Below are 12,743 nucleotides of genomic sequence, written 5' to 3'. Positions count from 1 at the left end.
ATGTCATTACCGATCACAATTAAATTCATCAAATCATCCATCCCCTAAAATAATTGTGACAGAATGATCGAACTATTTTCGGCAGTAAAATAGAATATATTAACACCATTAAGTAAGAACTAAAAATGGCGAAACGTGCCTCTGTTCCCTCTCTTCTTTGTTGACCAGCCCACATTCGCCACTTGGGATGGGAGTCGCCCCCTCCGGCCATCCAACCTTGCGGTAGGTGAGTTAAAGCTAGGTTTGAGATCAGTAGGCTGGATGAATCAGTGCCAACACCTGCTGCTGCCTTGCCCTCGAAAAGCATAGTACGGGGAGATGTGAGTTGAGTTGTGCATGGGGAATCGATCCTGCAGGAGCGTAATGGAGCCTTCTTTTTTGCGTAAATTATGGACTGATAACACACCTCCCAGAAGAATATATTGCCAGCTTTGTGTGGATGGAAGCGACTCTCTCTCTCCACACCCCATTCCGATTCCGACGCAGCAGAAGCTTCTGTTCTCGGACAAAAGAGGAGTCACTTGGCAGCGACACACCGGCGAGAGAATCCGGTGACCGGAAGTTGCAGAGGTATAACTGCGAGAAAAAGTAGAACTCCCCTCGTTCAAACCCCATCTCATGTCATCCATCGGGTCGGAGTGGTGGCGTCGATGACTCTGTTATTTTACTACCATCTCATGTAATAATCAATCGATCGTAAAGGTAATGCTAAGTTTATGGTTTTGATGAAGAGATAATGGTAATTTGAGAGCGTGCTAATCATGTCGAAAATGGAAGAAGAAAATTCTTGACTCATTTTTGCGATCGACTTTGTGGACTGATCTTTTTGACTCACTGTTTCATTCATGTATGCCCCCAAAAACAGATGCCTAAGTAACAAGCTTCTTTATTCTTAATCATTAGCTCTATAAATCTTTATGATGAAAGAGATTCTCTTTACCTGCGTGTGAATGTCTTCCCATATCTTCTTCCTCTGGAAAAAAGGAAGCCAACTTTTCATATAATGCAAAGAAAGTAATTTGAGGTGCACACCTGGCAGGAGAATCAGGCTCGGTGATGAAGTGCTAAGCATAAGATCAAGTGGGGGCAGTCTGCATGATCTACTGAATCCCACCATGACAGTTGAAAGGTGAATGCTGACCTGAAACTATGCAACCAGCTGCTTTGATGTGTTGAAGATCTAATAGAACACACACACAAGAATAAAGAGTCAAACCAGCTAAATTTGCTACGCTTGTCTTCCACTTGTTGTACGCTTGCCAAATTGCAAGTTGCTGCTTAGGTGATTGAATTGGGACATACCTGATTTGAGCATCGCCTTTCCACCTGGAGCTACAGATCATGGAAGAACTCTGCACATTGTTTGCAGAAGACGGCTGGCAGTGGCATCCGATATCATGATCGCCTAGATTCCTATCTATTCCTCTTTTCAGATCACCATCTTTTCCATGCAAAACTGTTCTTCCCAGCTGAAATCATCTGACCAGATATGTTCTTCCTTCCTTCCTTCCTTCCTTCAACGGATGAGCTCGACCTCTGTGCGCAACAATTTTCGGAAAATTTCAGCAGCACCCAATTCCCTGACACCCCTGTGAGATGGCAAATTGCTGTCATGGTCGAACTGAAGTCAAGGCTGTGATGTCACGGCCCTGCTTTTGAGCTCAACGAATCACTTTTGGTGCGAATGCTCGCTCTGTTCATGCAGCTCGCAGCTCTCCTGAGGCATTTCAGGGAGGAGATTGGAGGAAGGCAGGTCAAAAGGCAATCCACTTTCTGCTGAACATATCGTTCGTTCGAGAGGTTGGAAGATTTAGAGAATAACTCGGCAGATTTATTCACCATGCAATGCATGAACCACTTGCTCTTGTGGAGATGCAGATCTGCAGCATTTCCACTGACAGAGACTCAAATCATACTCTATGGTAGAAAAGCAGATTCCAGTTCCTATGGAGTTGCTTTGCTGCTATTTAAATGGACCTCTCATCCATCAATCCGCCTCCAAGCCACCTTGAGGGAGGAAGTACCCATCCATCGAGTCTCCATCACTCCCACGTTTCTGCTACCAGTGACTCCTGCAATCCTTAATCATGTCGAGGGATCCTCTTGTCGTAGGCAATGTGATTGGTGATGTGTTGGACCCGTTTGTCACTTCCGCGGCGTTTCGGGTGATCTACAACAGCAAGGAACTCACCAATGGATCCGAGCTCAAACCGTCCGCCGTCGCCAAAGAGCCCCGGGTTGAGATCCGAGGACACGACATGAGGACTCTGTACACGCTGGTAAGTAGCATCAACTATCGACAGGTAGACGACGAGCAGCTACATCCGAAGAACCATGGAGGCTACTATTACCTCCGTCATAGTTCATCATCCGATCGAATCTCTTCAGTAGTTCTCTGACATCTTTTTTGGATTCCGAATCTTCTCGACCATGTTGTCTCGAGGTAGAGTCGACTCCATGACAATGCAGGAAGGACGAAGATGTCCTGATTCCATGTCGATGAAGAATCATAGAATTCATGTTTATGCATGCTTTTTCGCATGGAGTCGACAAATATAAAGATCATTAAGTCGACTTGTAGCATTGTTAACCAGTCACTAATTGACATGATGATTTGGAAAGGTGATGGTGGATCCAGACGCACCGAGCCCCAGCAACCCGACCAAAAGAGAGCACCTGCACTGGTAAGATCACATCTCGCTTATTGCAGGCGCTGCGATCTAGCAATGAAGCATCAAGCATCTACTGACTCTTCTTTTGTGGTGCTTCAGGTTGGTGACAGACATCCCAGAGACAACTAATACCACCTTTGGTGGGTGAAAGCAACATCACTCTTTTGTACTGTAATCTCAAGGCACAACAGGGGCACCTAATTCTTGCCATGATTCCCAGGAAATGAGATCGTCTGCTACGAGAGCCCACGGCCAACAGCTGGTATCCACCGCTTCGTGTTCGTGCTGTTCCGGCAATCGGTCCGGCAGACGATCGACGCGCCTGGGTGGAGGCAGAACTTCAACACCAAGGACTTCTCCGCTCTCTACAACCTCGGGGATCCCGTCGCGGCCATGTTCTTCAACTGCCAGAGAGAGAACGGCTGTGGCGGAAGAAGGTATACATCGTGACTCCTCCCCCGTCTTCCGACTGCATGTGCCAAGCTATGGAGACTCACGATTCATTTGTTTCTTGAAGGTACTAATGGCTGTGGACCGCGAAGAGGATGGCTGACGATGATGCTCGATTCAACGAGACGTACGTTACGTAGACTGCAGCCATGCAATAAGAATACTTCTAATGCTATCCTGGTCTTGTTGTCTCTATCATCGAGTTTGCTTCTCGATTATATGCTGTAATCTTCGTGCCTGAAATAACACTGTCGCTGATTCAAGAAAGTAATGCCTAAAAGATGTGTGCAAGATCTGGATTCGATCGAGTCCCCCACCTTACGCAAAAAGCATCATATTATTCTGACATGTGGTCATCCCAATTCGGCCCATTGTTGCACCTTTAATTCCCAGACTCATGGTGAATGCAGAAGAAGAACAGCATAAAGCCCACGCAGCCAATCCATGCCTTACAGTCCAAGGATTGGCAGGCCATGCGGCGGAGGCCGCCCTCATCGCACCGGAGGAGGAGATGAAGACACAGGTAGGAACATCGATCACCCCCTCGCTTCGTTGTCAGAGATGGGGCCGACGCACTTTTCGTCGTCATCCGGTGCGGCCAACGAGGCGATGCATTCATGTGTCTTTATCCATATCTCTCTCTCTCTCTCTCTCTCTCTCTCTCTCCGAGTACCGAGATGGAAGCGGCCGAGAACAGACGCCATGGCAAGAGGACAGAGAGACTAGTTGCGGGCATGAAGCAGATATGTCGTAGGAAATCATAAATTGTGTCCGGTTGACATTACTGCAGTTAAATCTGTAACTTTCCTTTATTGCTTCATCATGAGAACACATTCATTCTCAGGTTTCTGCTTTGCATGTAGAAAACTAGAGATTATGTGACATCAAATACCACATTTATCTGCAGTTTTGGTTTCTTCGGGTCAGTAAAAACCCAAATATATATCATTTCCTGCTCTGTGGTAGCAGGAAAAACTAGTGATCACTTAATGTTACTGTCATTTAGCCTGCAACTTTTGTTTGTTCTTACAGAAAGACAACAAGATGGGTTTGTTTCATGAGAATACATCCATGATTCTCAATTTTCTAACAGCAAGAGTTTGGTGCCACAAACACAACATGTATATGACATGCAATGAACCTTCTCTTGTTCATGGGTGAGAGCGACAGTTGAACTGTAGCCATCGAACTTAAAGAATGAGAAAAGAACAGAATCCTACTGTTTGTAATGACATCAAAGAGAAATCACGGGAAGGGGAAGTATATGCTCGGCATTTAGCACAGAAGAGTACTACAAACAAAAAAGAAAGAAAAATCTCTGATTAATGGCCAAATCATCATTCATTTTGTTCTTACACTCTGCATCGGGATTCTCTTGAATTCTTGATCGTCTTAGGGTGCACAGATGCACGTGTACGAAGCACAACTCTTGAAGTGTCGTTCTCTTAAACTTTGGTTTCCTCGATCTTAGATTATATATAGTATCTTAAATTCCATCACTTCCATAACAGTAATGACAGTCAAAGATCCCTTAATTAAAGGAGACAGGTCTCACAGCGACTGAGAGATTCTCCTCATCCCCACATCTGTGTTTGTGTTGGCAGAGCAAGAAAACTAAACACAGCCTTTGAAGTGTGTGAGATACAGATCCACTGGTTAGAGACACTGTGGAAGTTGACTTGCAGAAGAAAAAGAAGTCACTTGCGAGGGAGGAGCAACAAGTTGGAACCCTAAAGGGTGAAGATGAAGCCACTCTTCCAAACTGCATGAGACATGTATACTTTGAGATCTTATTCTTAGCCACTGCAGGCGTCTCTACCTACAAGGAATGAATGATACGCTGATAAAACCTTTTCATGAACAAAAGGAAAATGAATTACAAAGTACAATCTCAATCAATAATACTTTTGGTGAAAGAAAAAAAAAAGTGTAGGCATGACACAATTTATGTAGCATTAGTATTTTAATTTGCTAAATCATAGTAACTTAAATTAAAGTTAACATTTATGATTTAGTGGATGTACAATTGTTAATTTTAGCTTAAGCATTTTGAGTCGAAGTTAAATCAGGTATGACTGATAACCAACATAGAAATATATGGGATCTCATAAGCCACAGCTAAAGATCTGATTACTTTAACTAAAGCAGCACAAATTGTAGTTGAATTTACAGAACCCCTCAGGCAGCATATCCATTCATATGAAGCTCCCAAAATTGACAGCAAGTGAGACATGATCAATGATCAGTACTTCAATACTCACAAGCCATGACCATAACTTGAGGATAATGCTAATGACAGAAGAGGAGTTACACTAACCCAACAAAGAAAATTTTAGAAGCTTTTTTACCTTATCATCATCATCATCATCATCATCCAGAAAAATCAAAATCAAAATCCAGAGCTAACTAGAATTTTCTTTTCTTTCCTTTCCCCTAACCACATTCCTTCCCTTCTAGTCAACCTACTCTCCTCTCCCCTTTTCACCTAAGCATCATTCCACACTGTGAAAAGTGGAGCTCCATGGCAAACAGTCACATTGTTCCCTCCATTTGCAGAAGCCTGCACTGGTGCAGCCACCCAAGCGTTGCACCCATTCATCTGCTCATAGCCATTCTCCTTCACCACTCCACTGCCTCCCCCCGACTGCTGTGATAGATAATATATGCTTCTACCAGCATAAGGATCACCGGTGGCCAGAATATTCTCATAGCCCATCTGCTTCCCCTCGCTCTCAGCGTAGCTACTGCTGCTGCCTGGATTGTTTTGATCGCCCACCATGGTGGTGCCTACGGGCATCACGAACCCACCGCTGCCATCCACTTGATAGCTCCCACCACTCCCCCCGACATTTCCACTGTAGATCACAGCATTCGACCCCGTGCCATGATCCATCGATGATGATTCCAGGTTCACGAGGTTGTGGATCACGGATGGTTGGAAGAAGTTGTGGGTGCTGTTCCCCAGGTTGAGCTGCTGGAGGTCCTGCAAGCCGTGGGCGGCGGCGATGACGGCGTCCTGTTCTTGCTTGCAGTACCACCCCCGGGGCTGATGGCCATAAGGATAGTGAACGGCGAGCGGCTGGGACTGCTGGAAGCCCATGGTCGGCCAGCCATGGTGGTGGGAGGCGTAGCTGCTGATGGTGTCGGTCAGATGGGAGGTGATGCTGCCAACATCGGCCATCCTCCCATCGACGCTCGCCTCCGTGTGCTCGGAGATCTCCTTGAGTCGCTTGGCGGCGCCGCCGATGGGGAGCGTGCTGCTCTCGAGGATGGCTTTCACGTCGTACCGGCTCATGTCGAAGTTGGTGACGGCGTTGAGGCCTCGGAACTTTATGGCCGCAATGTCGTAGGCCTCTGCGGCTTCCTCTTGTGTGCCTACAGCAATGCCAGCAAATTTATGCTTCTAGGAAACAGTAGGCACAAATACGGCATCAAATCGAGGGGAACTTACTGAAGGTTCCCAAGTACAGATCCTTATTTCCAGCTACCCTTCCTATCCTTGCTTGCCATCTTCCATGCTGATGATGTCTGTCAAGTTGATCATCATCTGCTTTAGTAGACTGGAAAGCTTGACCAAACAAAAAAAAGGTAAGGAAATCTGTACTTATGTCGATGTGATATACCTCGTCACCCCACGATAGATAGAAGCACCGCGAGAGAACCCACTACTCTTCCTGCATTCAACAACTTGAGTTATACTAGATGCGATGGATGTTCATGGATGAGTAGTCAAAGCAGAGTAGAGATGACAAGAAATCCAGAGCTACCTTCTTAGAGAGGCAACGTATTCCTGCCTCGTCATATGCTTCATCTCCTCCAACTCTTTCTCGTAGTTACTTATCTGGAAAGATTCAGCTTAGTCAAAGAGATGGCAATACTATTGCTTCAACAGCGTTGTAACGATGAGAGAAAGAACCTACGGGGAAGTTGGTGGTCGTGGAAGTACCCCAGTACTTGAGAGCAGCCAAATCGTAAGCCCGAGCTGCTTTTTCTTCTTTGTCGTAGCCACCTGCTCAGATGAAGAGAGCAGATGTGAGATGCATGCACTGCAGAGGGACCAAAGAAGAGCCTCCTCGGTTGACTTACCTAAATAGACTGCATGCAGGTAGAAAATGTACAGATCCAGAAGGTGACGTCGTTGCAGGAGATGAAGCAAAACGAAGGGTAGTCAGCAACACTGAACCTTCAATCTCTAGATAGATTAAACCTTGATGTTTAGAGAAGTTTACCTTGTCTACCTTTGCGAGTCTGTCCTTCTCTTCTGCAACTGTTATCCCATAGATGAGCCTCATACCTGCCTGTCCATCTATGCCTGTGAGAAAAGAGATCGTATAAGAGATCAAACAAGGAGCAAAAGCTACTTCTAGGGATTGCATGGTGAACCTTGTAACCCCCCGGTAGATGGAAGTCCTCTGCCCAAAGGTGTCGATCGATTTCCTTGGCACTGTCTCTAACGCGCCACTCTGTGCATCGAGTGCAGCGCTCACCCCACTACCTTCCCTCTGCTTGCTCTCTGACGACGAGCTCTCCCCTCCCCCACTCGCAGCTGCCGCCATGAGCGGCAACGGCGAGCTGGATTGCGACCCGGTGCTCATCGACAGGGACAAGCTCTGTGAACTTGTTAGTGCGCCACCAACGTTCCCAACCACTGCACCGCCACCATTCATAGTGCTGCAACCAGCTCCGCCGGTTCCGTGTCCTTCCACCTGCGACGGTGGCGCCGGCTGGTTCCGCAGCCAGGTCTTGATCATCGACAACCCAATGGAGCTACTGCTGCATCCTGCATTGCTGCTCATTAGCCCTCCATTGTTGCAACCATGGGAGAACATGTAGCCGCCGGGATTGTCGTAATTTCCAGCGATGGACGGGAGCTTCTGATCATGTCGCGCAAAAGAGTGCCCACCGAGGAAGTCTTCCAATTTGGGCTGCTCGTTGTCCATTGTGTTCTGGTTGCTACTTGCCCCTACCAACATCGATAGCTCAGAAGAGCTTCCTTTATACTCTAGGCTCTTCATGCTCCAATCTATGACATCAGATCAGAGTCTTAGGCTCATAAGTAGCATAAGCTGGCTCATGCAATGGCAGAGTCCAAAGCTATTACTTCCGTACTCACCTTGGGAATGATAGCCGGGCCTGTGAATGGCTTCCAAGATGCCAAAAGAGCCATCTGGCCGCAGAGTCGGGATGCCGAGGGGAGCCGTCGACGATGAGTCGGTGGAGAGGCCGTAGCAGTCGGCTGACACCTCGTCGTTGGAGATGATGCCAGAGGAAGGATGGGTTTGGTGGGACTGCGAAGCGGGGAGCTCTTGAGGGGAGAGAGAGAAGCCTAGCCAGTTGTTCATGGAGGCCATTAAAAGAGGGGGGGAAGGAGGCTTTGTCTTTTTGCGGGAACCTGTGGGGAAAGGGAAGTAAAACAGAAGGGTGTGGGTGTGGGGTCGATGGAGAGGGTTTTCAACAGTGGGAAGCTAAGAGGAGGGAGGAGGAGGATGAAGAGTGCAACGACATGGGAGTTACAGAGGGAGGAAAGCAGCGCATTGGGGGTTGGAGAGGCGAGGAAGAAAAGGTGAGGAAAACCAGAGAGAGAGAGCGAGAGAGAGAGAGAGAGAGAAACATGTCAAATGTAAGCACTGTGCCTTTATATATATATATATATATGTATACTGTAAGCAAACAAACAAGCAGATGACAGCAAAGCTCGCTAAAGAGATAAGTCGAAGAAGAGAGAGGAAGTGTATGTGAAATGTGTACACTACTATTAGTCTCTCTGAAAGGCTGCTGTGTATTTTATTTGCCCTTCCATATCTCACTAACCTTTTTGACCAATTCCACCTTAAACACACTCGACCAAGCAAAACAGAAGAAGCTTTTGTGACTGCTTGATGCTCATAGCAATGGTACCGCCTCTTCCTCATTTACTCTGTTTCTTGTCATCATGTCCTCTCTCTCTCTCTCTCTCTCTCTCTCTCTAAACATAAATGGTGAATAAACCACTAAGGCTAAAGATTAGATTAATCTTTCGACAAGATAAGGAGGTTTTTCTTTTCATCTTGGGTGGTGCACCCGCCTTCTTGAAAGTTTGACCGTCCATGAGGAATCAAACATGGTAAAACACATGGCCTCTCTCTCTCTCTCTCTCTCTCTCTCTCTCTTCTTCTCCTGTTACAGTGTTCGTATGCAAAGCCTGTGATCCACTGTAAAAAAAAGGTAAACGCCTCTCGGTAATCCAAGCGTTATGATAGCCTAACCAAGACTAATGACCGAGGAGGATTTCGAAAAGCCAAAGCTAGGGTTGGCAGGCCCTCGCTCTCTCTCTCTCTCCCTCGCCCGAGACTATTGTACGGGCGTGCGTTGCATGCGCGCTGTTCCCACGTGCCCACGTGAGACAGTACTTGTGCTTGTACACTCGTGTCTCCCATCATTCCCTTCGCTGCGAGGGAGTGTACACGAAATATCCTCATCGCCGTACTTGCTCCTGCCGATGTACACGTCCTCACAGGTGTTGAGGTGCTTATATGGGTGAATGAGGCGTTTGCATCTGCCACTTTCGCACGCACGCATGCATGCACGGACATCTAATCATGTTTCATAAACTGCATTGAAAGATCATCCATCGTATATGGATTATGATGAGCGATATCAAACTTCAGATCACATACTCTGCCGCACGTCTGTACTTTCAAGTTGGGTAATTTGAATAGGAATCGGCAAACAGAGAGCACTTGTGCCTTTTCGAATCGGTGGGACAAGAGAGAGAGAGAGAGAGCAAAGGACGGGGGTGGTTCATCAAGGGGGCGCAGCCATTGGTGGGGGAGGGAGGCCGGGCGGGCGGCGACGAACACGTGCCTGGTGGTCGACAGCTACCATCCCTTACAAGGGACATGGTCGGCTCCACATACATATACTAAAGACCTCTTCCTCATGCAAGTGGCCAACCATACAACTAGTGCTGCCTGGGCGATGACAACGTCTCCTCCAGGGAGAGTAGAATGGAAGCCAAAGCATCAGAATATAACAGATATTTATGTGCATTATTCTTCTTCATTATCTAAGGTGGTAGCAAGAAAGCTCAGATCATTAAGCAGCAGACAACAGTTGATGTGCTGGAAGAGATGGTCAAAGGAGAGTGGGACCATTCGAAGCCCTAGGAAATGGCTTCCGCCTTCAGCCTAGGAGAAATCGGCGGGGTGCCCGTGTCTCCTTGTTATCAAGACGTGAACATTTCCATGCACGAAGGACGAGACTCACCGCACCGAAGAGAGGAGCACAGTGCTGGATTCAAAACAATGATAAAAGAATCACTTACCGTCACATCAATCCATTCTCTCTCTCTCTCTCTCTCTCTCTCTCATTCCTCAGTCCCTCAGTAGCCATTTACATAGTAGGCTTCGTTCCACCTCAGGTTAGGGTTAGCAGGTCGCAGTCTTCGTGTTGGGTTGGACCCGGTTTTCACGATATAGTGCTCTTTCAGCACATCACAGTCGAGAGAGAGAGAGAGAGAGAGAGTGAGAGAGAGGATTGGGATTAGATTAAGGGAGGTCTGTCTGGGATTTGTCTCACATAGACCACTCTCATTTTCCAAATGGAATCCCGCTAAATCATAGGAATGCTAACTTGGAGTAGTTTAATCCATTACTTCCAAAAGACTTAATACCATGATATCTGCATAAGCATGGGTTTAGTAACAGTGATTGGGATGCAGGCCTTTTGACCAGGAAGACTTTCGTGAGGCTGCATGGGGAGAAGAGAAGGAGGTGGGGAGGCCGGCGAGGAGACTCCGATGAAATGGAATGAACCCAATCGATCCATGATGTGGGGGAGATGAAGCACGCATGCCTCGAATCCATGGGCCAAAGTTGATCCTCCTGCACACGTGTGCATGTATCATTCATTCCTCGAGGAGTGCACTCCATATATTATATGGAGTTGGGGAAGAAGAGTGGTGCAAAACTCTGATGCCACATGCTTCTTTCTATGTAACCCTTCCTGCAACAATTATGATCTCTCACATGGACTTGGGGCTTTTCCTTGTTAGGATGCAAAGTTATATGGTCACCATAACGTAAAGCAATGGTAATATCTCACTGTACACTCGTGTATGAATCCAAACCATGTACTCACTTCATTTACTTCACAGAAAATTGCCAACTTGTACAGTCTCTCCCCTAAGATCTGATGCTATGTGAACACAGAGAGAGAGAGAGAGAGAGAGAGAGAGAGAGAGTTCTACCTCCGTACCCTAATATCGATAGTATTAGGACGCGGTGGATCGATCGACCAATGCAAAGTGCTAATGAAAGAAGAATATAGACTAAGGGGGAAAGGATCCTTAACGATAATAAACATTGTATCCTATACATAGGTTCATTATCAATCTTAGAAACCTGACAAGAATGAGGAGAGTAGATATATAGGCTTTTGCACACAAATCTATTTGTCATCAGAGATGAGAATATTATGGTTCAACACACACACTCTCTCTCTCTCTCTACTACCTCTTTGGTTTATAGGCTATATGTTGCTATCAGTGGCCGAGAAGAAGGCATGGAGGTTTGTTGTACTAGAAAAGTAGCTATTGGCTTAGAGCTCCAGAATTGTTGTCACAATTAAGATGGCTATTGGATTAGAGTTCAGATTACTGCACCCCATGGTGCCTATTTGCTATAGCTATAGTTAAGATAGCATGGGAAATAATTAAGATGAATCTTTACCACCCTATGACCTTAGGGTTTAAATTGTTAAAGAATTGAGGTCCAACAAATCTTTAGATCATCTTCGAACTGTTAAGAGCATAGCCTTACATTGTCGTCGTCATCCTATTTTAGTCATGCATTTTGTATGTGTTGCGGAACGTATATTAATTATCAATGTATATTTTTTATTTCGTTGGAAAATATATAAATCGAGCGTAATCCTATGATCCGTACTATTAAATATAATCTCTTTTAAGTATGGTAGAAGATCCAAGATCATTTAAAAACATAATCTCTAGAGTACTACTTATTGAGTGTGAAATCGAATCAATGACTATGGATTGACAACCAAATTTAACATCAACATACTCAAATAGCTCAGGACATATTTTGCAAAATATAGCAAATGTTCATATCATATTCATGTTTTTGCAAAATGAATGTTTGGTAAGGATAAAAGAGCAAAATCTTAAATTTGCATGAGATAGATAGGTATAGATAGATAGATAGATAGAGAGAGAGAGAGAGAGAGGAGTGTCCTCTCCTAATGGTCAAATGGAATCCTTGGGTGGTCTTTGCATAAGATGGTGCAATTAGAAAGATGGCCCTAACACTAAAAAAGGGGAAAAGGGTGGTGTACAAAGAATCGTATAAAATGAAAAGAAGTTTCATGTCATGTCCCAAAACACTTTGTAGTTTCTCCACACAAACAATCACATCAATCCTCTCCCCTTGTTTATTATATTAGGGTTTCTTTCTCATGGGAGAACGACGACTGCCTACAGTCTTCAACCTCGCATGTTCTTGATCCCGTTTGACCCGGCCATGGCACGTGGGAAGGAAGCTTTTCACGCCCGCATTGCCGAATGGTGATGCTTAGGACAATGCTTCACATCGTTGAACGCTTCCCCATCTTCTCTTCCTTTATTCC

General features: G+C 45.8%; 2 protein-coding genes across 2 annotated transcripts; one reads left to right on the top strand and one right to left on the bottom strand.

The window, feature by feature from the left end:
• The first annotated feature begins 2,043 nt into the window (after positions 1–2,043).
• On the top strand, positions 2,044–3,122 carry LOC135648900 (protein FLOWERING LOCUS T-like). The gene is made up of 4 exons (XM_065166911.1): positions 2,044–2,279; positions 2,623–2,684; positions 2,772–2,812; positions 2,893–3,122. The coding sequence occupies exons 1-4, from the start codon at positions 2,088–2,090 to the stop codon at positions 3,120–3,122; spliced, it is 525 nt and encodes a 174-aa protein (XP_065022983.1). The 5' UTR covers positions 2,044–2,087.
• A 2,103-nt stretch (positions 3,123–5,225) lies between these two features.
• LOC135649223 (AP2-like ethylene-responsive transcription factor BBM) lies at positions 5,226–8,726 on the bottom strand. The gene is made up of 9 exons (XM_065167413.1): positions 8,236–8,726; positions 7,506–8,145; positions 7,352–7,434; positions 7,209–7,217; positions 7,043–7,131; positions 6,890–6,963; positions 6,746–6,796; positions 6,574–6,650; positions 5,226–6,497 (listed from the first exon to the last, which is right to left on the bottom strand). The coding sequence occupies exons 1-9, from the start codon at positions 8,471–8,473 to the stop codon at positions 5,608–5,610; spliced, it is 2,151 nt and encodes a 716-aa protein (XP_065023485.1). The 5' UTR covers positions 8,474–8,726; the 3' UTR covers positions 5,226–5,607.
• Between the last annotated feature and the right edge of the window lie 4,017 nt (positions 8,727–12,743).

This window comes from Musa acuminata, chromosome BXJ3-9 (genome assembly GCF_036884655.1).
Source record: "Musa acuminata AAA Group cultivar baxijiao chromosome BXJ3-9, Cavendish_Baxijiao_AAA, whole genome shotgun sequence".
Lineage (NCBI taxonomy): Eukaryota > Viridiplantae > Streptophyta > Magnoliopsida > Zingiberales > Musaceae > Musa > Musa acuminata.
Note: the sequence above shows the minus strand (reverse complement) of the source record. Positions and strands in the feature narration are given on the sequence as shown.